Raw genomic sequence first — 22267 nt, forward strand, 5'->3', positions numbered from 1 at the left:
CCACCCAGAACACTTTACACTTAAAGCTATGTTCAATCCCCGCATATTTGTCTATGTTGGCTTTTATTCAACACCAAACTATATCTGGCTCTCCACTGTGTACTAATGCAAAGGTGACATCACAGGTAAACCCAGGGCTCAGCATCATGCCTATGTGCATGGTGACATGTGGACTGGAGGTCCCAGAGTTCAAACAACCTTCTGATTACCAGATAAACTGCAATAGTTTCTACAGTGGTTTTTCTTTCTATTATCCTTCATATTTACTCTTTTTTTCCCAGTCAGCTGAATAAAAAACCTCAGCAAGTTTAAATATCTCTGCTCATATTTTGCTTTACTTAGACTTCACCTCTCTTGGGTTTCCATGTAATGAAATGTGGGAAAAGTGCCCTAATGTACATGATGACTGATGCTTTTGATCAACAGATATTGTTTTGATGACAAACTAATCTCTCTTGACCAGAGCAAATTTTTCATCCTCCACTTATTATCTCTGCAACAGAAACAACTAACTGCTAGTGATTTTTGGTGACGTTATTTACATAAATAATGTATATTCTTTTAACCCTGCACCATGAAATGATAATCAACATGTTTATAGAAAGACTTGGAAATAATAAACTTTCTTTATACTATTAATCCAATTGTGTTTGTCTGGATTGATGATCAAAGATTATTAATTATTGATATACATATCAGCAGCTTCAAGCATCCTTTTATGTTGTAGTTATGCTTGAGAAAAAATAAAATAAAGTTGCTCAGCACATTTGTAAACAGTCATGACTGGGGGGACTCCTTTGTCTCTGTGCCATCAGACTCTTCAACTCCTCACTGGGGGGAAGGAGAACAGAAAAACAGAGGGACTTTGGGGGGTCAGTCAGTCAGTCAGTCTGTCTGACCAACAACAAACCGGACTGTGCAATAACCAGGACAGTGCAATATCTTTTTATCTTTTATATGGGTGTTGGTTTTGGGGGGTGTTTTATTTCTCCTTTCTTTGTTGTTGTATATGACCTCCCAAATGGATTAATAAAGTCGTATGAATCTGAATCTGAACTACACCAAATGTCATGATGGACTGTATTAAGTAAAATATATATATATTTGCCTGTTACACAATCATAAGCTATTATTGTATTACTTAACGTGTTCAAATTGTGATTATTTTCAATTTATTTTCAAGCGTATTATTTCCGTGGCTGAAGTGTTTAAATTACCAGGTCCCCTTGTATATATTTAATGTAGATGATTGTGTGCAAAACACACAAACATGATCATGCACTTTATTTCTCACATGAAAGGCCAGCAGCGGTTGGCTGAAGGTTCACGAGTGAACAAAAATGTTGCGTTTAGGGCCCCGGGGTTTCACGGTAATTACTTCGCTTCAATGGGTTTAACCATGAGTCTCTAACCCGTGACGGTCATGAGGGTTTTTTTTGTCTTTTTTTCCCCTTACCCTTCTTTGCTCTCCCACAGATTGAAGTGAGATATTTGTGGAGTGAAGTAACACAGAACTCTCTGGACCCAGTCTTTCAGAGGAGGCAAGCAGAGGAAGTGCTGTCGTCAAAGTGTCCAACTTGGTAAGATTTTTTTTTCCTTAAATTTTGTTTCACAGAAAAGGTAATAGGAGTAATGCCATTTATTATCATTAGTTATATTATTATTATTGCCTTTAATAACTCACAAGAAAACGACATTCAAAATCTGTAAATGCCATCAATAATTTCCTACTGCAACAGGTGCCTCAGATTTACTGTCCATTACGCAGCTCATTGCCTCATAATGGTTGCTTTCACTGCGCACACAAATTCGTAATCTTGGCCGTTAAGTGACCCTTGAATAGTTTTAGCAAATTTATTAAACTTATCTATGGGTTTTCATGGGTTGCCAAAATGCTGTCTGCTCAAAATTTGAGTCCCCAAAGATACTCTTTCATGATGCTATGAAGGTAAAGAATCTCATTACCAGGAGAAAAAAAAATAGTATTGAGAGCATTCTATGCTCTAATCGATCTGGTTTCAGATTATTAGGAAGCAAAGGGAATTTACTAAAGTGGCCAAATGTTTCACATTCCCAAATTCCAGTTTTATGTTCTTTAAAAAGCGGAGTAAGGATTTCATGTTAGTGTTGCAGTCACTTCGCAATAGAAAACAATGTTGAAATGTTCAGGACATCTATCAAAGGAAATTCATTGTGTAGATAGGCTAAGGATTACTAATCGCTGTTTTACACATTTTTTTCTGCACAATGTCCAATAACATACCCGACAAATAGTCAGATATTTTTTAATAGGCCATTAATAAAAGTGTACAAACTTAAACTGAGTTTTGCAGTTGTTATGTTGCTTTGTTAAAGTCGTTTTTCTTTCAGGTTGATGTTTTGCAATCGCACAAACGAGATGCCTCGTGGAGACTTCAACATTTACTTTGCCAGCGGCCATAGAGGACATGTCAGAGCTGAGGAGTAAGCCCCTTTAAATAAAAAAAAGAAAGAAAAAAGAAAACTATGTTGCCACCTGAACGCCTCACCCACGGCCTTGGATGTAACATATAGCTTTTATTTCTTCTTCTCATATGAAATCTCTGGTATTCAGCAATATTTGCGAATACTACAAATTCTATAGTAATGATGTGAATACGAACTGAACTGTCTTGTGTATCTCAGGGCGGTGGGCATCACCCTCCTGGTGGTCATCCTTGCAGCCCTCCTCATCCTGGGCTGCTGGTACTTCAAGAAGAGAAGTGGCTACAAAATAATCAGGGTTAGACATCAACATTTCACTTAAATAAACCATCCATCCCATTGTATTTGTGATAATTTATGCTGTATTCTACTCAAGCAAGGTACTGGTATTAAAAAAATATAAGTGAAGTTAAATGTAAAGCAGTTAATTTGCTTCATAAAAATGTAGTCCCCTGATTTTTAAACATAATTCAGTGTTCCCAGATCTCCAATGTCTTACAGTATACCTCTGTCCTCTGAAATGAAATGTTCCCACTATCCCTCACACATCTTTCTCTTAATCGGCAGAGCCCAAGATCAGGTTCACCAGGTTACACAGGAGGCCAGTACTCAGAGGCTGGACCTTCAGCAGATAACAAGATGGCCCTTGCTGATTTTGGCAGCTTCAGACCACTGGTACAGTATTATTAATAGATCAGAGTTGTCTGACACCCCCTTTGTGGCATAATCACTGTTTTACTTTGACGTTGCTAACTGGCAGACTTTAAACTTGTGAAATCTTAAGTTTGAGACAGAGAGCATTTCTGTGCACAGTCTAGAGCATGTGAAGTGGAAGTAATGCAGTGGATGCCAGAGGGAGATTATTAGGTCACCAGACTAAGTAAAGGTATTAAAAATGTTTCGCTCCAGAGAGAAGTATTTGTACTAGGCAAAGGTGGATAATCCAGGTACCATAGAGTAAAAACCCTGTCATTTTTCTTGATCAGCCTGTATATTTAGAACAGGTGTCTTCACTAACAACCTACCTATATGACTGGAGCAACTGCTGCACAGGATTTTTACTTTATAACACCTTTCATTTTCTTCTGGTACTAGGAAATGAAAGATCAGATCCACACAATCTAAAAGATATGGTTCTCAACTCTGTAGTCAACATTTCAAGTCATTAAAAATGTCATAAACTTGATGATAAAATAAATGTTGCGCTTTTCCTCAGGTTCCTAATGCTCCTCCAGCCTATGAAAAGATTTCTTCGGGACCAATGCCTCCTCCCTATTCCCCCTGAAGAACGAGTGCTGACGGATGGTAGAAAAATGGGAAACACTGAAGAATGAACTCTGAACTTCCTTTTCTTTATGACACTAGTAAAATGAGATGTTACTATTCATATGGTTCCTCATGCTTCACAGCTAAATACATTAACAGAGGGAAAAAATGTCTTTCCCTTTAAAAAAAGATTACAAACACAATTTATGAACTTAATGTTATGTCAACAAACAACAATAAATGAATTCATGATACATTGTGTTAAAAAACAACACTTATTCCAGACAGTTGCATTGTTTATTTCCATGCAGTATTGTCCACACTTGTTCCATGAAAATGTATCTAGTAAATATTTTTGAAAAATCTATATGGTAAAAATAAATAAATGTGACTCCAAAACTCCATTAATATTGACTCAAACATGTAGTAAAAATGTATCTAGTAGTTTCTATTTCTAAAAAAAAAGTGTAGTTTTTCAAGGAGTACAGTTTTAAAAAGAGATATGAAAATTGAATGCCAACACATGTATTTTCAAAATGGCATAAAGAAGAACAACTTACCATCATGACTTATAAACAATTTATTTTGCGAATCAGTATCTAACTGCATTGAAAAGTTTATTTGCAAAGGCTCTGCTTGAAATTGATTAAATCTACCCTGCCCTCTCACTTGTTGCAAATTACTAGCCATGAAATTAATTTCTGAAAGTCTAGAACATTCATATTAGGACAATCTCAGTAGTTTCCACTGAAGCAACCTATTACAGACAACACACAGTTTCAGTATGTTTGACAAACCAAGTTTCTAAAAGAAAAAAAAAAAGATCTCACCAGAGGGTTAAACTTATTGTATCAAAAATGTAAGTTGAATCAAATTATAGATGGAAGCAGCTATTGATACAGACAACAGACAGTACTGTAGCCCTGGAAAGACTAAGCAGCTGATAAATTGTGTTCGTCTGTCACATAGCTCTGGTTCAGTTGGTTCATTTTGTGTCTGATTGTGGAGGCCGTGAAGTGGAATCATGTGTTTGTTGTGCTGTGGAACTGTTGGACGAAATCACCAGTGCATCCAATGGTTTAGGGCAGGAAATCATCTCTGCTGGATTGACCTGGCACTGAAAAGTACTCAAAACAGCACCATCAGGACTAATGAGCAGCTTTGATGTTACACTGCTATGCTTACTCAAGGCTGAAGTCTGCACAGAGGGCTTTGTAAGTGCTTCATTGGTCCATATGACAGGTGGGTGAGCTGCGTTTTTAGACATCAGTGATGTGATCGGTTGAGTTGGAGTTATAACAGTGCTTGATGACGGTGGACCCGCCACAGGAACCGTTTCAAAAGTGCTGACAGTGCTTCCAATTGGTGGAACAGTAGCAATGGGTAGTGTTTGCATCCTGGACCCAATTGGTGGGACTGCAACAGTAGGCAATATTGGTCTGCGTGTACCAACAACCACTGGTGGCATGACTGATATATTTTTTTTGATAGATGCATTCGTTAGTCCTGTTTCAACTACGTCCTGTGGATGAATTGGGGAGGGAGCAGCAGCGCTAACTGCTGTGTGCTGGAGCTGTGAAGTGGAACCAAAAGCAGCCACTGCAATCACCTGCTGGTGCCCTGTTGCTATTGAAGCTGCAGTTGAGGAGAGGGGTGCAGGAACTGGTATAATGGGGCTACAAGGAGCACCCACTGAAAGACATGGTGATAGAGGCAATGATGAGAGAGTTGCCGGCAAGGGGGATGCTAAAGCAGACGACTTGTTGAGTGAACATTCAGCTTGAGTTGCTGTACCAGCAGCTACCTTGACTGAAACGAGAGCAGACGCACTACTTACCACTGGGGAAACTGGGGCTGGTACACTTCCTAAACTCAGTGTAGAAGACAGCAAAGAGGGTGTACTAACAGCAGGCGATGCAAAATTACTTGCATGTGCTGATGGCAGCCTCAAATTTGCTGATATAACATTTTTTTGGGCGGGTAGCGTTGAACCCAGGACAGGTGTTCCCGTAAGTCTGAATGGGGTGACTTGATGAGTGCTTGCCAACAAAGATGGACCAGCTGCTGGGGTGCACGCTGGGAAAGAATTTACAACTGGCATACCAGGCAGCCTAGCCGTGGATTGTCGTAAAATTGGTGTTTGTGGGCTTAAACTGGCATGACTTGCCCCTTTTGGGGATACATACGCTCCAGTGCTAGTAGAACTGGCAGTAGGCACTTGTGCAGGGCTAGAGATGATGAGAACATGGCTTCCTGGACCCAAACCCTGGGGAGGGACTACGAACCGCACACCATTAAGAAGGATTTGTGTTCCAGCTGTGAGGGGCGCAGAGGTGTTGATGATGATCCTCTGCTGGACTGTGCCACTAGTTGAGGCGGTGAATGTGGTGCAGGTGGTTGGTGTAGAGGTAAAAGGGGTTTGGATTTTATCACAAGTATGTTGAGAAGGTAACAGGAAAGGTGTTTTCTCCTCACTAATGCCACTTTTAATATACAAGGGACCACGGTCTAATTGGGGCGGGTTTGGGCTTGGTGCTTGGACTGTGCTACTCCCAACCGTCGTGGTCATCTGAGCAAGAGAACTGTTGGACAGCACACTTGCAGGCGTACCAAGTTCCTTCCTGTTAATGTTTCCTGCGGCCATGGTGACAGCAGGAGAAGTGGATGTGGAGCAGCTTAACTGGGAACTTACGGAGAGGGATGGGATGCCTCGAAGTGAAGAGCTGGTGGTGAAAGAACTGCAAGTGCCAAGCTGGGATGGAGAACTTTTGATTGTAATTACATTTGTTGCTGGGACCAGTCCGATGTTGTTGGTGGTGGCTGTTGGACAGCATGTTCCTGAGTAGGACACTGGTACCCCCTTCAGAGGAGACTGTGACAGGGTACCAATATTCTGCCCAATAGTAGTCGTTGTCCCCGACAACTGGATTTGAACCCCTGGTAACACAATAATAGTTGTCAACATATATTCAAACTTATTATTCTTTATATTTAAAGCAATATTTAGACTGCATTGTCTTTTTTGGGGTGGTCGAGAGTATTGATCCATACATAAAGTGCCAGCAAAAGGATTTTCATTTTTTAGTGTTTCAGACTGATCTTTTTTTTTTTTTGTAATCACTCTACACATACAGTACAAAAACAGGTAGCTAAACACATTTCATTTATAAGACCTCAAAGCTGATGGTGAGGGAAGCACATGCTCCTTTGAGACAGGGTTAGTGAAAAGGAACAGATCTGGGAAGGATAAAAAAGAACTTCCACACCATTTACAGACCTGCAGAGCGCAGGAACGTCAACTATTCCTCCACCAAAGTAAGAGAAGTTGGTAGAAAAAACCCAAACTGTTCAGTGGAGAAGGAAGGTTGCTGGACAGACCAAAAGATCTTGATCTCCTTTGAGGAGATTCAGCAACCACACAGACTGCCAACCATGAGGACAGCATGTCACTAGGGCCACTGGACCAAAGTTTTCTATTTATTGTGCACATAATAGTTTTTTACTTTCTTTATGCTTAAATATGTGCGGGCTAAGCTTTTGCATCTGAAATGGGTGTCGCTAAAAGCAATAAACAACATACTCCAGTTCAGTCCTCAGCTATGAACTTTGTCAATATTTACATTTTAAATGTATTAACTTGTTTTTCTTTTCTTTTTTTTTTTTAGTGCAGGGGTTGGAATACTATTCAAGACCAAAGGGTCATATAGCAATTCTGAAAGAAAATTAGCAGAAAAAAATCACATTTCCACATGGAAACCCAAAGCATACAGCCTAGAAAACAAGGACTTGATGGAAACCCTTCTGATGGGATCTGTGGGGAGTAAACCCACTCCACAATAACCCCACACAATGTATTGTGAATGTTTCAGTATCACTCTGCAGGGCACCATCAAGTGCTGCTTTGCCCATTCCTTGACTACTTGCGTGACATGAGAGCGTGACATTTTAGTCTTTTATAAACCATCTGGAAGCCTGCATCTACTTGTATGGAGTAATGCCTGTAGCCTGATGACAAACATGTGAACTAAACCAATCTAAGGTGTGTGTAAAGCAAGAAAAACCCAGCAAAACTTAAAATGGTCAAGAAATATGTCAATACTGTATCTTGCATGTTCAGTCTGTATATATTAATGCGTCAACTAAAAAAGCTCTACAGATTTATGTCATTGTAACTAAATCCTTTATTTCTTTTTTAATTGATGCGCTTTTCGGTAAAACAAAGTAGTTTATATCCTAGAAATGTTCCCGCCTATTCATTAACGCAATTATATAGTGTGAAGTTGACGTAAGTACATTTTATTACGTTTGATTAATATAGATATTTAATGCTGAGGCATTAGGAACAACATAGTTTAACAATTTCCCACAACACAAACTTACACCCTGATTTTTATTTTTTTTTTTATTTTACAACTGTAATAAAACACATGAAGAAATAACTAATAAATTATTGACAGAAAAGCTGACATTAAAGAAACCTACCTGAGGGTAGAGTAATGTTGTTAGCCTTGGACAACGCCTCTGAGGTGACACTGGGAAGAGACTGGGATGGACTTGATGCCGTTTTTAGAGGTGATGATGAGGTGTTCATTTGCTGTGGATTGCTTCCCATGAAGTTGATACACGATGGCGCTGCGGGCTGGCCGATGAACACAACTCTTGAACTGGAAGCTGAGTTTGTGGAGAGGCTTGTGCCTTTTGATATGGCTACATTTGAGGCGGAGGGTGAGGAAGAAGATGGGGTTACCAGGATGTATTTAGTAATTGGGGATCTCTCCTCTGGATTGGTACGTTTCACACCTGTGTTGGTGACTAACTGTTGTGCGAGGACTTGGGGAGCCCCAGAACTACTTGAAACTGGAACGTGAAAACCAACATGAGTTCTCTGTAGCTGTTGGGAAACCTTTGTTTCAACTCCAGAAGCTGGCAAGGTACTTGAGCCTCGACTTAAAGCATTAGAAGTGGTTTTAATCTCATTTCTCGGTTTTATGCTTGTTACAGGAATGCTACTTGTTGCTGTGGTGGAAACAGAATTTGTGTTATTGGAAGGGGCCGTTAATACCAAAGCACTGTGCTTCTGTGGCAGGGTCGCTGAGATACCCGTCACTGCTGTGACAGTGGAAGGGGGAGTCTGAGAAGGAGCAGAAGAAGAGAGGGGTGTTGACGTCTTTGACACAAGAAAGGCTTTAAACTGAGGGGATATAGTAATGACTGGACAGCTGGGAAAGGCCCCAATTGCATTCTGATCTGAGGAAGTCTGGACTTTGACGATGCCTGTGTTCCCCCCTCTAGTTCTTACTAGGATGGACTGTGAGTCTCGGATACAGACAGTCTTCAGCTCCTGTCCAGGGTCTGTAGATTTAACATTTTCAGTAGAAACTGCACTGGAATGAGTTGTGATGTTCGAACCAGATGACGTGCTACCTTGCGATGTGCTGGCTAGAACACTGCAAACGGTTGTCCCCTTAGATCCTACTGTGTTTAGGCCTTCTTTCAGCAGATGAGGGGGAATAAAAGGAGACGTCTTCCCTGTTGTGGGATCCTTCAATGGAGCTACTTGGTGAACAGGGATTTTATTCTCAGGAATGCTGAACCCAGGCACATCAGTAGATATGCATACAGGGCTGACCCCTTTAGACACTGTGACCTGAATGTCCTTAGAATGTTTTGAGGGAGACATCTTTGCTTCTGCTTTTTGAATGAGAAGGTTAGAAGGTAGGATCACCACTTGCTGCATCACCTGCTCTGAAGTGTTCTGATCCAGAGCAGAGTAACCAGAAATCTTGACGGGGCTGCTGCCATCTTTCCTTACAAGGTCACTCAGTCCCTCAGGTACTTTGTACATCACTTGGATAGGGCTTTTTGGTTCAGTTTGGGATGGTTTGGCTTCTGCTGTTTTCAGAAGATGTTCTGTTGTTGTTGTTCCGGGGTACCCAAATACTTGCACCTGCTGAGGCCTTTGTGTTGCCATTTGCTGCAAATTCTGTTGGGAGCTGAATGGAGAACAATCTGCTTTTAAAGCTTTTGACACGTTAACTACAGAAGAACGTAGGGAAGCCAAAGACCCTTTCGTCTGTCCATCTGCGCTGGACACATCTGCAAAATCAGTCGGTCTTTTCATCAAGGTCACTTTGTTCCCCACACTCTTGGCCAGCAGGGTGGGGATGGGTGTGTAGCCCTTGGGTAGTCCACTGTTGGGGTGAGGGACAGCACGTGTGGGCGACACTGACGTATGAGCTGACATCCTCGACGTCCATGCCAAATCTTGAGATTGCTTTGTTGGGCTCAGTTCCGATGTTGATTCTCCCCTCAAATCAGCAAAAGTAATCTTAGCGCTCTCTGGGCTGTGTTTTAGGTGGTTCTGAGGTACGTAGGTCACAGTTTTCTCTGCAGCTGACTCAGCATTCAACTCCCTGGTGTTTGCTGAAAACATAACATAGAGAATAGTAGACATTAACAGATTTGCAACACTAGTACCCATTCATGTCTCAACAACCAATCAACCAATCAACATTCAGAAAAGATTTGAAAAAAGAAAAAGCAAGTATAACATAAAAGGAACAGAGATTTTTATAAAACCAAGATGCAGGACAAAATTGATGGAACGTTGTGTTTCTGTGAAAGGAATCAATTTATGGAACAATCTGAACAAAGAAAACAAAGAATCCAAATCAAACATTACATTTAAAAGAACAATTAAAACCTGTATGTTAAGGAAATATAACGAAAAATGTTGAGTTTGATTGACATACCCGTAGGCGGTGGTAATTTTATTTAATGTTATTTTAATTTTATTTTAGTTGTTTTTATTCACTTAGTTTTTTGTTTTTTTAATTATTATTAATTTATGTTATTTGTGAAAGGGGCAGATCAGATAAGATTCTTCTTCTTTCTGCTCCCTTTTCATTCATAAGTTAGGAACATTTGTATTTGTGTTTGTATTAAATTGTTTTGTTTTTTGAATGAAATAAAGAACAAAATGAAAATGAAATGAAATGAACAACAAATAGAGATACTGATTTTAAAAATTCCATGACGGTTTGATAAGGTAATAAATATATAAAAACACAGCCTGCTTTTTTTGGAACAATTCAGGTTAACTTTTTTTTAATGTCAAAACAAGCTTTCTTTATATAAACCGTAAACAAAAGAATACAAGGTAAATGTTTGTTTTTAGTTGCACATTCTGACTATTCACACAGTCATTCTATTAACTTCCATCTTTCACTTAACAGAGTTACAAAACTGGCCAGTTGTAGTTGCCAAGGTTCTCAAATATCCTAAAATTTTAATACAAAGTTAATTATATCCCTTAAATGTGTGTTTCAAATCCTTGAGCTTACATGCTGACAACACTTGACCACAGCTTTTTGCAGTAGTTCCAGTCATACCAATGGCATTACATATCCTTTTGAGTTTAAATTTTTGGCATTTTTCTTCATGCAAACATTTATTTTTGGAAGATTTTCCATTAAAAAAAAAAATAGCAGTTGTGCTTCGGAAGAAGTAGCAGTTTGGATCCTGTGCTGCTTGGGGGATTTCTGCAGTTACTTCAGACACTTTTTACCACCTGTTATGATAAGTAACCGTGGCAACAGGAGTTGTTTACATGTAAAAACTGCTGATCATGTTTTTTTAAAGGTCAAATAATGCCCTAATTGAGACCCTAAATCCCCAATAAATTGAAAAGGAGATGTCTTCCATAAACCATTCTTGCTATGAGGCAGCAGGAACACATACAGGACCCCATTATTGTTTTACTGGCTTTCAGTCATAATGAACAGATACATTTGAAGAAGAGCAGACACAGTAAGAGCAGTCAAACTGCAGTGTTTTTCCACCATTGATGGTGTAACAAAAGGACATGCTAGTGTTAAACTGAGTTTGTGCAGCCCAGATATTGAACTGTTAGCTTGAAGTTTTCATCCATATTATGTACCGAGTCTGATAAGTTGGTCAGCAGCCCATGAGCACCTCAGATAAAAGTACTTTCACCATTTCTCTTCACTATGTACACCTCAGGCTTCCAGTATAAGTCAGAGTCCAGTAACCTGCCAAAATTATCAGAAGACTCCGTGATGGATGGGAGACTGAGTACAGAAAATTGGTATACTGTTTTGAGGCATGATGTGGGAACAATCATGTAATCTTGAAGATGAACAAGACCAAGGAGATAACTGGGAGTTTCAGAAGGATCAGGAATAAGTCTAACCCTATTTGGGAGATGAAGAAGAGGTGATGGAGGAGTATGAGTACCTCTGTGTACACCTGGACAACAGATTGGACTGGAGACCAAACTGCAATGCTGTTTATAAAAAGGGACAGAGCATCCTGCATTTAATGAGGAAACTAAAGTCCTTGAATGTCTGCAGCAAGATGTTGCATATCCTCTGTATGTATGTTGTGGAGAGTGCAATCTCTTTTAAAGTCATCTATTAAGGGAATAGCAGGATAGAAGGATGCTTCATAAAGTAAGATACATAATGGAGAACACTGGGCATCCTCTTAATAACAGTGGTTCAAGGTGTGTGTTTTCAGTCAGAAGCAGCCACAAATATCCACTGCAACACAGACAAGCTACAGGATATACTTCCTGCCCACACCTATAACCATCTGTAAGGACTCTTTAAAGAGACTTAAATAATGGCAGTTACTCTAACACAGGGATTCCCAAAGTGTGGTGCGCGCACCCCCAGGGGTGCGCAAGCTGCCTCTAGGGGGTGTGCGAGATGAAAAATGTAATGGCGGTCTGATAAAAAATTTTTTTTTCACACAATAAAGATGTGTAAATAAACATTTCCTTTGTAAAATTTTAAATCAAAAACTGTAATTTTAATGAATAAATAAATGCAGGTTATTCAAAATGCACGTATGTAACGCCCGCCAATGTAATAATGCCCACAAACGTAATAAACCACAAACGTAATAAAAATATGCAGCTTTTAATGTAATAATCCTGCAAATGTAATACATTTCCCACAAACGTAATAGTCGCTGCCTACTACAAACGTAACACGTGATTTCCCACAAATGTAATAACTATTACGTTTGTAGAGATTTATTACGTTTGTGGGGAAGTGAAAATCTTCAACTTTCAATGTTGTAATAACTTCCCACAAATGTAATAATGCAATGAATAATGGTTGTTGTTGTTTGATTGTTGTTGTTTCTAGCCGGTGAATGTGTAAATTATAATAAAACCCATGCGCACTCTCGCAGCCTGCCCTGCATAATTAATGCTGTGGATGTGTCAGACCCGACACTTTTTCGGGGGGTGTAACGTTAGGCCATTCAACTGAACTGTAGGCTATTCTGTAGTAACTGGACTATATCTACCAAATGAATTACGTTTGCTTAGTTTGTTTTGGTTTCATCAATTTGTGCAAATGGAGGACAAGGAGAGACCTCATCTCATGTGCGCAATTCAGGTTTAGGAACGCACCTTCCATGAGAGAGACTCTTAAAAGTGGAAGCCTGCGCATAACTTTGTTTCATTATATTGGAACTGTGTTAGAGTGTTTCAGTTTAATTTAAATGCGAGAGCATTGTTGTGATTGTGATTATTATGTTATATGTGTGTTCTGGTCATTTTAGCATGAATAAACATGGCGACTCTAATATGGCTATAATAAAGCTTGTTGCGTTTTTTTTTAAGGGGTGGGGGATCGGGGTGCGTCAACCGGGTTGAGACATAGAAGGGGGTGCGCGACTAAAAAAGTTTGGGAACCGCTGCTCTAACACATAATTTGAATTTTGGGATTAATAAAGTATAACTGAATTGTACTAAACAGAACTGAATTGAACCCTCTTTAAATGAGCAAATAAAAAACTTAGATATGTTGGAGAGTGATGGTTCGGTCACTATGTCTGTTTCTCTACTCATGACAATGTAACTTTCTTGCACTACTTCTCAGAGATATGATTTATATTACCCATTATAGCAACCAAAATCCGAATGTTACACTCATTCTAGTCTAATTGATTTACCTCCACTCCAAAGGCCCCTAGGAACAATATGGTCCTGGTCCTCCTCTTCTAATCCTCCACAATGATGCGTGTCCACATCCATCTCTTCTTCATCGCAATCATCATCTGATGATGATGATGATACGCAGTCCTCACGAACAAAGTTATTGTACTCTGGGTGCTTCTTGAAATCATCAAACTCCTTTTTCAAACGAAGTCTGTTGCAGAAGCAAAAGATACATAGATCTTAACAAAGATGATGTATTTACATGAAGTTTGTGTGCTTTATTCTTTTCAGAACAAATATTTGACAGTTAATATTGATATTGATGAACTTTTTATTTAACTTTTCACTAAATGTCATACCTGTTCCTTTGGTAGGCCTTGACAAGTTTGGGTTCCCAGGGTAAAAGCTCATTTAGAAGCCTAATTAGAGTGCTATGGAGCTCTTTTACTGCCTCTCTCCTGCAGTACCACCGACCCTGTCAGTTAAAACATGGAGGACGGGAGGAAAAGGAAGGAAATCACCAGCATTGAAATGTGTGAAATGAACACTGTTCTCTCTGGACCTCTTGACAGAAACAACTGGCACCAACCAATTTCTTTTCCGTGCTTTCCAAGTCATCCAGCTCATCCTCTATCTTACTGATCAGCTCTCGCAGTTCCTCAAGACTTGTACAAACCAACTGTATCGGATGAAAAGAAAAGACAAGTGTACAAAGGGTTATATCATTATTACAAACTTTTTTAACTATTTCTTAAAAAGGCCATTCAATGACATGCATAATACAAAGTGACTACCTTAAAAGATGGCTCAGATGGAGACTCCTCTTTAATTTTCTTTGAAGATTCAGGCTTTTTCCCTGTCAATAAGATATGCAATAGTGCATGATATGCAATTTAACCATGACATCATTTTTTTTTTTGTGAGGGTGGGGGTGAAACCATAATAAAAGGAACCGAGGAATTTGAATCAATATTGAACATTTTCTCACCAATTTTACACTTGCTCTTTTTTCCCTCTTTCTTGATTGTTGTGGCAACCTTAAGAACTGTAGACCTGGCAGCCTCAGACGGAGAAAGCCTCATCCTGCCCCCCTGCTGCAGGCGCTGGTGTTCTGTTCTCTCCCTTAGAGGCTGTTCCGTCTTATGCTTTTCCTTCCGCTTTCTTTTTTTAGTCCAGATTTGGTTATTCATCCTCTCTTCGCTTGAGTTCTGAGTGTTCTGTAAGGACGACGCCGCTGCTTGTCCAGCTCTGCCGCAGCAGCAGGCTTGCCCTGCTGACTTAACATTACTAGTTTTGCTCCCAAAACATTCCAAACAGGGAAATGGTTGGTTTCCCTGAGTGGGACTCACCTCCGTTTTGAGTCCCAGAGGTCTAACTGGGAAGCCTAGATTTCCTGAGTGAGCAGGCGACCGACCTGTGTAGCTGTGCTCCCCTACATTCAGAAAGAGATCCGTTTCTGGTTTAATGGCACGCTCCGAACCCAATGAGAAGCCCCACTCCTCCTTGGATCCTTGCTCTTCATCAGAAATTTCTTTCTTCACATTAATGTTCACACCCCGTCCTCCCAAAAGACTATTATGTGTGGGAGATAAGAAGTTAGAATGTGCTTTTAAGTCAGATTTCGAGTCTTTGCATGAGTCTCCATCAGAAGAACTTGACTCAGATGCCTCCTCTGTCATCAGTGACCACAAATGAAACCTGTTTTTATCTATTTCTATGTTCTCATTTTTGAAAACCTCTAGTGTCCCTGTTGTCTTGTTTCCTAAATCTTCAGATTCTCTTTTTTTTTTAACCCTCTCATTCTTTATTCCCTTCATAGTATCACCCGCTGTCCTTTTTTCACTTTTCACCAGAATAGATGGAAACGGAAATGATGGCGGTGTGCTGGGGCTCTGACAATAGATTCTCAGGTCTGCCCCACAGAAATGCGGGAAATGTATATAGGCATTCTCTTTGCTGTCATAGCCCAAAATAGACTCTCGACATTCATGGATGGGCTGGGCCAGCACAGCGTGTTGCACATCCTTCTGCGTCTCATACACATGGTCACACAGCCCCTTCAAAATCCAAGCCCGCTGGTAGAAGGGCAGCAGATGAAAGGGTTTGTCCTCCAAAGGACTCACCTCTCCCAGTATTCTGAAAAACTGGTGGGAAAGTCCTAGCTGCTCAGCCCGCCGGGGTTGATCATGGGAAGCTCCGACAGCTCGATACCAACCCATGACACGCTGCCTCAGCTCAGACTCCCAGCGACGATAGGGCAACGCAGGCCGTTGGTGCACAGTCGCTCTCCGCTGAGGGGGTGACAGTAGGGAAGACATGATTTTGGAGAGGAGCTGGCTGCATCGTGGCATCAGCAAACAACGCTCCAGCTCGAGAAATACTATCTCAGGGAGGTTAAGGGCAGTCTGAGCTAGACAGAGAAAGTGCCCGATAGCAGGGAGTTCCCAAAGGGTGTCCACCGTGTGGGGGGATGCCTGAGACAGTAAACTCTGCTCCCACTCTTCCAGTTCCTTGGCTGACATTTCTTCTGCCTCTTTCTTCTCGAGTTCACGTTGTCTGAAAATGAAGGACAAACATCAAATTTTAGCCCCAGATAAAACTTTAGCAGCAAATTGAAAAAAATACCTACTTGTTACTTTAAAACACTGAATTACCTCTTCTCCTCCTTGGCCCTCTGTTGTTCTTCCATGCGTAGTGCCTGTACCATGACAGACTCATGTCCACCGACGGTGATTGTAGTTAGGCTACGGGGTGCCAGTCTCCTCCTCGTGGACGTTCCCCATGGGCTCCGCTCGTCCTCAACACCAAAATGCCCTTTAGACGTCACAGCCAGGGTTGTCTTCTCTCGCAATGTCCTAGATCATCACAAAAATAAAAATTGCAGACATAATTGAAGTGACTTCAGAGTAGATGCAAACAACTAGTTTAACTAGGCTTGTAAAGTATTGTGTTAATATTATCACGCTTTCAACTTTTTCTTAATATCAGTTTTAATATAACATCCTTAAAATTATAATTGTATCATCATTATTCTTCTTCTTGAATGAAGTCTTTTAACACTCATAACACACCCCCTTGTCACACCACTCACTCCTACCTCCTACCTGAACTTTTCCATTCTAACCCCTTTTTAATTTTTCTGTACCTTTACTGTGGTCTGTTTTGTTTTTGTCTCGTCTTGTCATACTTTGAAATGTTGCAAAATAAGTTAAAAAAAGTGCTAAAGCTTGAAGAAAGTAGATCTACTTTCTTTTTCAATTGACTGTAAGCTGCTACACGAAACTACGCAAATCACAGAATAATACATAAGTAATTCTAACTCTATTAAAACAATGATTGCACTGATTTTTAAAAGATGACACCTGAATGGAAAGATCACAAAAAAACTTTTAAAAATTGTTAACCATCCTTTCTTGGACTTGACAGCAAACGGCAGAACAAGTGAACACTATTTTTTCCCCCCATATAGCTTCAGAATTTGCATTAAGTTCACCTTACGGATAGTTTTAAATGATCAAATAACAAGGAAGTAGAGATACAGTACCCACTGTCATTTAACACCTTCCTTTCTGATGGTAAACTATTTCAGCAGAGCAAATACCAAGTTTATTTCAGATTAAATTTTTCATTAGCTCATTTTGTTGAGAACTTGTTGTTGGTGATTGTCAGAGGCTTCGCGACAATCACCAGCAACAATCTAAAAAAATCTGAAATCTGTACATACAACAACTCATAGTATAAAATTAGACAGACATGGCTCGAGAAATAGCCACGGAAAATGAGAGCCCACCACCATATTTTTCATCAAATTATTAGGTAATCAACTTATTACACCTCCTCAGCTGTGTGAACAGAAAATACATGAGTTGAAAATTTTGCTTGTGCAAAAGGTCACGCTGCTTTTTTCCTGGTGTCTGGTTTTTGACAGATTATCAGGAAGCTCACACACGCACACAAAGACGGACACACACACACACACACACACACACACACACACACACACACACACACACACACACTAAAAAAACAAATAAAAAAAACGTGAGGAGTTATTGTCACCCAAGGCAAAAGAGATGTTTCCTCAAAAGAAAAAGCTTTTTTTTTTTTTAATTAAACGTTTGTTTTTAGAAAAACTCTACCAGAACAGATCTTATTTCATTACCTTTCATTATCAGAAATATCTCTTGCTATTTAGCACAATCAATGCAGGGAAAATACACAGCCTGGTCAAAATAAATAAATAGCCACCAACTGAACTTGTGTAAACAAACAAGTAAGAGCTTCCATGAAATAATTAACACATTTCAGCTGACAATAAGTTATTCAACGTTAACGGATGCAGCTCGTAGCTTCTTGGGCTTTAAATAACCATCTCACAATACACATCTGGTGCTGGTGGAAATCATGTTAAAGACAGGTCAAATTACTAGTCTGCAAGTAAGCACAACAAAGTGATGCTGATGCGACTGAAACTGTCAAATGCAGTATTAAAACCTGGAAGAGTGGTAATGAACCATCATTCATTACCACTATCAAGAATATAGTCACTACAAGGTCTTGAATGATTTGTGCTCTGAAATGATCAAAACGTTCTGTGAAATCAAATTAAAAATCAACAGCCAAACTCATATCAATCTTTCACATGCGTAATGCAAAGAAAACAACGTATCGGAACTAAACTACTGTGTGGCCTTAAAGAAGACTCTGGGATAATGTAAGAATCCACATTTGCACCATTCCAGAGTGACAGGCACATCAAGTTAAGAAGAGTGCCAGATGAAGAGATGCATCCACCATGCCTTTAATGTGCAAGCCCACAGGAGCACTGTTATCTGAGGTGGCTTCACTTGGTTAGATATTGCCTGAGTAATATTATGTAGCCCAAAGTAAGAAACATTAAGCCAGCTACCTACCTCAATATTCTTGTTACAACCAAAAACGTAATAACGGCCAATAACGTAATAACTGCCAATAATGTAATAATTTTGGCCATTTCAAATGTAATAAAGCCAATAGTGTAATAATGTGCCAATAATGTAATAAAACTTTTGAGTCAATAATGTAATAACTTTTTGCTGATAATGTAATAATTTTGTAATAATTTTTTAATACCAGGCCAATAACGTAATAACCAGCCAATAATGTAATGCCTTATTACATTATCGGCAAAAAGTTATTACGTTATTGGCTCAAAAGTTTTATTACATTATTGGCACAATATTACACTATTGGCCTTATTACATTTGAAATGGCCAAAATTATTACGTTATTGGCAGTTATTACGTTATTGGCCATTATTACGTTTTTGGTTGTAACAATTCTCATTGACAAGGTTAAGTCCTCAACTGATTTATTTTTTCTTTACGGCATAAACATATTCTAATAAGATATCAGGATCCATCAGCCTCAGATGTTGAAAGAGTTTAATCCCAGGAAAAACATTTGGGAAGTGCTGAAGAAGGCTTTATGTAAAGGCCTAACCCTCACATCATCAATACAAGAGCTTAATGAAAATTTAACACAAGTCTGGATGACAGAAAAAATAAATAAAAAATATCTGATACTGAAAAATACTGCCAGTACTTGTGGATCAAAGCTATAGGTGGTCTGACAATGCTTTTATTTTTTGGCCAGGCAGTGAACATATGCTACACAAACCCAGCTTGGAACAACCTTGATTATATTATTAAAATAAATAATGTAAACAAACAATACATTTAAATGACTTTTTCAGCAAAACAATCTTATTTGGTAAATAGACTGCATCTACTTATCTTATCTTTTTCATCCATTCACACACACATTCATGTAGCTCTTCAATTAATTCAGTGTATCTTTTATTTAGTCTTGTAGTTCAACAATCTAAATAATTGACCTTTACCTGGACAGCAACGTAAGCTTCTGCTCCAGCATGATTTCTAGCTTTTGACCCTGTTTGGAAATCCAGTGGTCCACACCGTGGTAGCGGTAACAGTTCTCCAACATCAGCCTGAAGTCGGCAACAAACTCCGTGATGGTCTCATATTCCTTGTTCATAAACTTCTCCTCTATCCTCTGCAGGCACATGGACTGCCTGAGTTGTGACTGAATCCGACCCTGGACTCCCCCGGTACCACGCTGGACCTCATGGTGGCCGTTGGGATGAACGAATGGGCTGGTGATCCCTTTGTGCTTGTCCAGCAGAAGGCCAGAGAATATCCTATAAGCTTGCTGAACCTCGTAGCTCATATCATCCTCAGAATTATTGCTGTTGGTGGAAATGCAGACCTCAGACAGCAAGAGGTCACTGTTTGAGAACTGTGACATGCCAGTGTTGTTTGGAGCAAGGTGGTCACCAGGACAATGTAAAGCTACTCCACTCTTGGCTTCACATAACTCAGTCCCTCTTCAGATATTAAGATGTCTTTACAGCTGTTGCTCACCCATTTGCACCGTGCAGACGTAACACCAGTGTGCTGCAGATGTGGTGACTGTGGCCAGTCACAGTGAGCTCCCCCGTGGTTCTGTCCGTCTTATCCTCCCGATCAGGGGCGAAAATCCTGTTTCATAGTTGGGGGGGACAATAAACAGTAAAATTTTAGAGAATAAATCCAGTGGGGGACAAGGAATACAAGTTTTAGCCTTCCTTTAATACAGCATTTTGACATTTTCATCTCTATCTCGCAAACAGGCAGAAGACCTTTCTTAGAGCAATACAAAACAATGGTATTAGGTGGAAGGTGACAATAATACAGCACATCTGACATAATACACTGCAAAAACCCAAAATCTTAACAAGAATATCCGTCTTATTTCTAGTTAAAATGTCTAATTTTTAGTTAAAAAAAATCTCATTACACTTAAAACAAGACTCATCACTGGAAAAAACAACAATTTTCACTTGTTTCAAGTAGACTTTCACTTAAAATAAGTAGAAAAATCTGCCAGTGGAACAAGATTTTTTGCTTGTAATAAGAAGATAAATCTTGTTCCACTGGCAGATTTTTCTACTTATTTCAAGTGAAAATTTACTTGAAACAGGTGAAAATTGTTGTTTTTTTCCAGTGATGAGTCCTGTTTTAAGTGTAATGAGATTTTACTGTTTATTATTATTTTCGATTTCGGTTTCGGCCACAAATTTTCATTTTGGTGCATCACTACTAAATACTACTGCATTGTTCCAAAATTATTAATTCTGTCTCAAATTATTCTAGGGGGGGACAGCTTTACTAATGGGGGGGACTTGTCCCCCCTGTCCCCCCCGGGATTTTCGCCCCTGCTCCCGATCCACGGCACAGGCACCTGAGGTGGTTAACAGGTGTCACTTAAGTCAAACTTTGAATTCAAATAACACTCCTACAAAGTTTGAATGGAAGCTAGATCTGGATAAACAAACGTTTCGTAGTCATGTTTTCCCACACAGATCCTAATAAAATCCCCACTCTGAGGCAAGTTGTTGATACAGGTCACGTTATTGCAAACACATGATAAGATACATGTGATGGGGTTCAAAACCACGAGCTGTTAAACTTCCTCCAACTCGCAGATCTTTACAAACTTTCCTTTTTTCTCCTTTGGATTAAAACAGCTAGTTAGCTCGGATTAGCTCCAGCGAGTTAGCTCAGGCCAATTCAAACCTGCAACACCCGAGTCAACAAACTTCATTGCGTCATGCTGGGAGACTCCCGCGGCGCGGCGCTTTGATCGCGCGGCGCCTTTGATCGTTCGGGTCGTCGGGGAAACGAGCCGCGGATCAAAGTGACCAGCCGCGGCTTTGCTTTGGTCCCGACGTGCGTTACCTGAGCGAGCTGTAGCAGCCACGGACGTCTGCTAGCGGCTCCGCGGGCTTTTGTCTCCGATTTGAGGCCTGCAGTTGCTGCGCTCGCTGTCCATACTGGATAATTTTGTCCCAATTTAATGTTGAGGCGAGCAAAAGTTACGCAGGTTTATCATGTCGTCATCGCACGGAGTGATGTCAGTGGCAGCAGGACGGCCCGAGTAGAAACGGCGGCTGCTTAAAACACTTCACTATCGTAATGATCACTCTTGCTATCCGGTTGAAGACAGGTTGTCAAGCCGTCAAATGTATACTTTCACTTCAGAGCACAGATTTGCACCGCGTTTTCTGAACGCGGTGAGGACACAAAGGAGCGCTGCCCGGCGGCTGCTGCTGCTGCTGCTACTGCTGGTCCAGCTCACCTCCCGGAGATGCTGCACTTCCACCCGGCGAGCTGGGGGCAGCCTGGTGCTGCAAGCCTCCCTGGTTGGTTCCGTGTCAAAGTTGTGTTGATAATGTATTAAAATGCACAATCACTTTAAAATGCACAATCACTTTTTGCTAATTATAATCATGCATGTTGGATTTTTTTTTAAATATCAATCAATGTCCGTCTGTGGAAGACAGATTATCACAAGGAGACAGACAACTATCAAGAAAAATGGAGAGAGAAAATAGCAAAAATAAAAGGATTGACCACATACGATTAATATGCATGGCAATTAACCAGTGCCATTTGAATTTTAATTTTAATATATTACTTAAAAAGCTATAGCGTTTTGGGGGTTGAAAAGGCACAAGGAAAATAA

At 40.1% G+C, this 22267-nt stretch overlaps 2 protein-coding genes across 2 annotated transcripts; one reads left to right on the forward strand and one right to left on the reverse strand.

Moving 5' to 3' along the window:
* The first annotated feature begins 1301 nt into the window (after positions 1-1301).
* mlana (melan-A) lies at positions 1302-4365 on the forward strand. The gene is made up of 6 exons (XM_061734093.1): positions 1302-1370; positions 1477-1580; positions 2371-2463; positions 2665-2761; positions 3031-3138; positions 3680-4365. Exons 1-6 carry the CDS (start codon positions 1341-1343, stop codon positions 3746-3748), a joined length of 501 nt encoding a protein of 166 aa, XP_061590077.1. The 5' UTR covers positions 1302-1340; the 3' UTR covers positions 3749-4365.
* Positions 3685-21873, reverse strand: LOC133455177 (uncharacterized protein KIAA2026). The gene is made up of 10 exons (XM_061734092.1): positions 21481-21873; positions 19584-20241; positions 16357-16557; positions 14691-16258; positions 14497-14558; positions 14292-14381; positions 14062-14177; positions 13717-13913; positions 8212-10152; positions 3685-6666 (listed from the first exon to the last, which is right to left on the reverse strand). Exons 2-10 carry the CDS (start codon positions 20006-20008, stop codon positions 4715-4717), a joined length of 6552 nt encoding a protein of 2183 aa, XP_061590076.1. The 5' UTR covers positions 20009-20241; positions 21481-21873; the 3' UTR covers positions 3685-4714.
* Positions 21874-22267: the final 394 nt, after the last annotated feature.

This window comes from Cololabis saira, chromosome 11, assembly GCF_033807715.1.
Source record: "Cololabis saira isolate AMF1-May2022 chromosome 11, fColSai1.1, whole genome shotgun sequence".
NCBI classification, from domain to species: domain Eukaryota; kingdom Metazoa; phylum Chordata; class Actinopteri; order Beloniformes; family Belonidae; genus Cololabis; species Cololabis saira.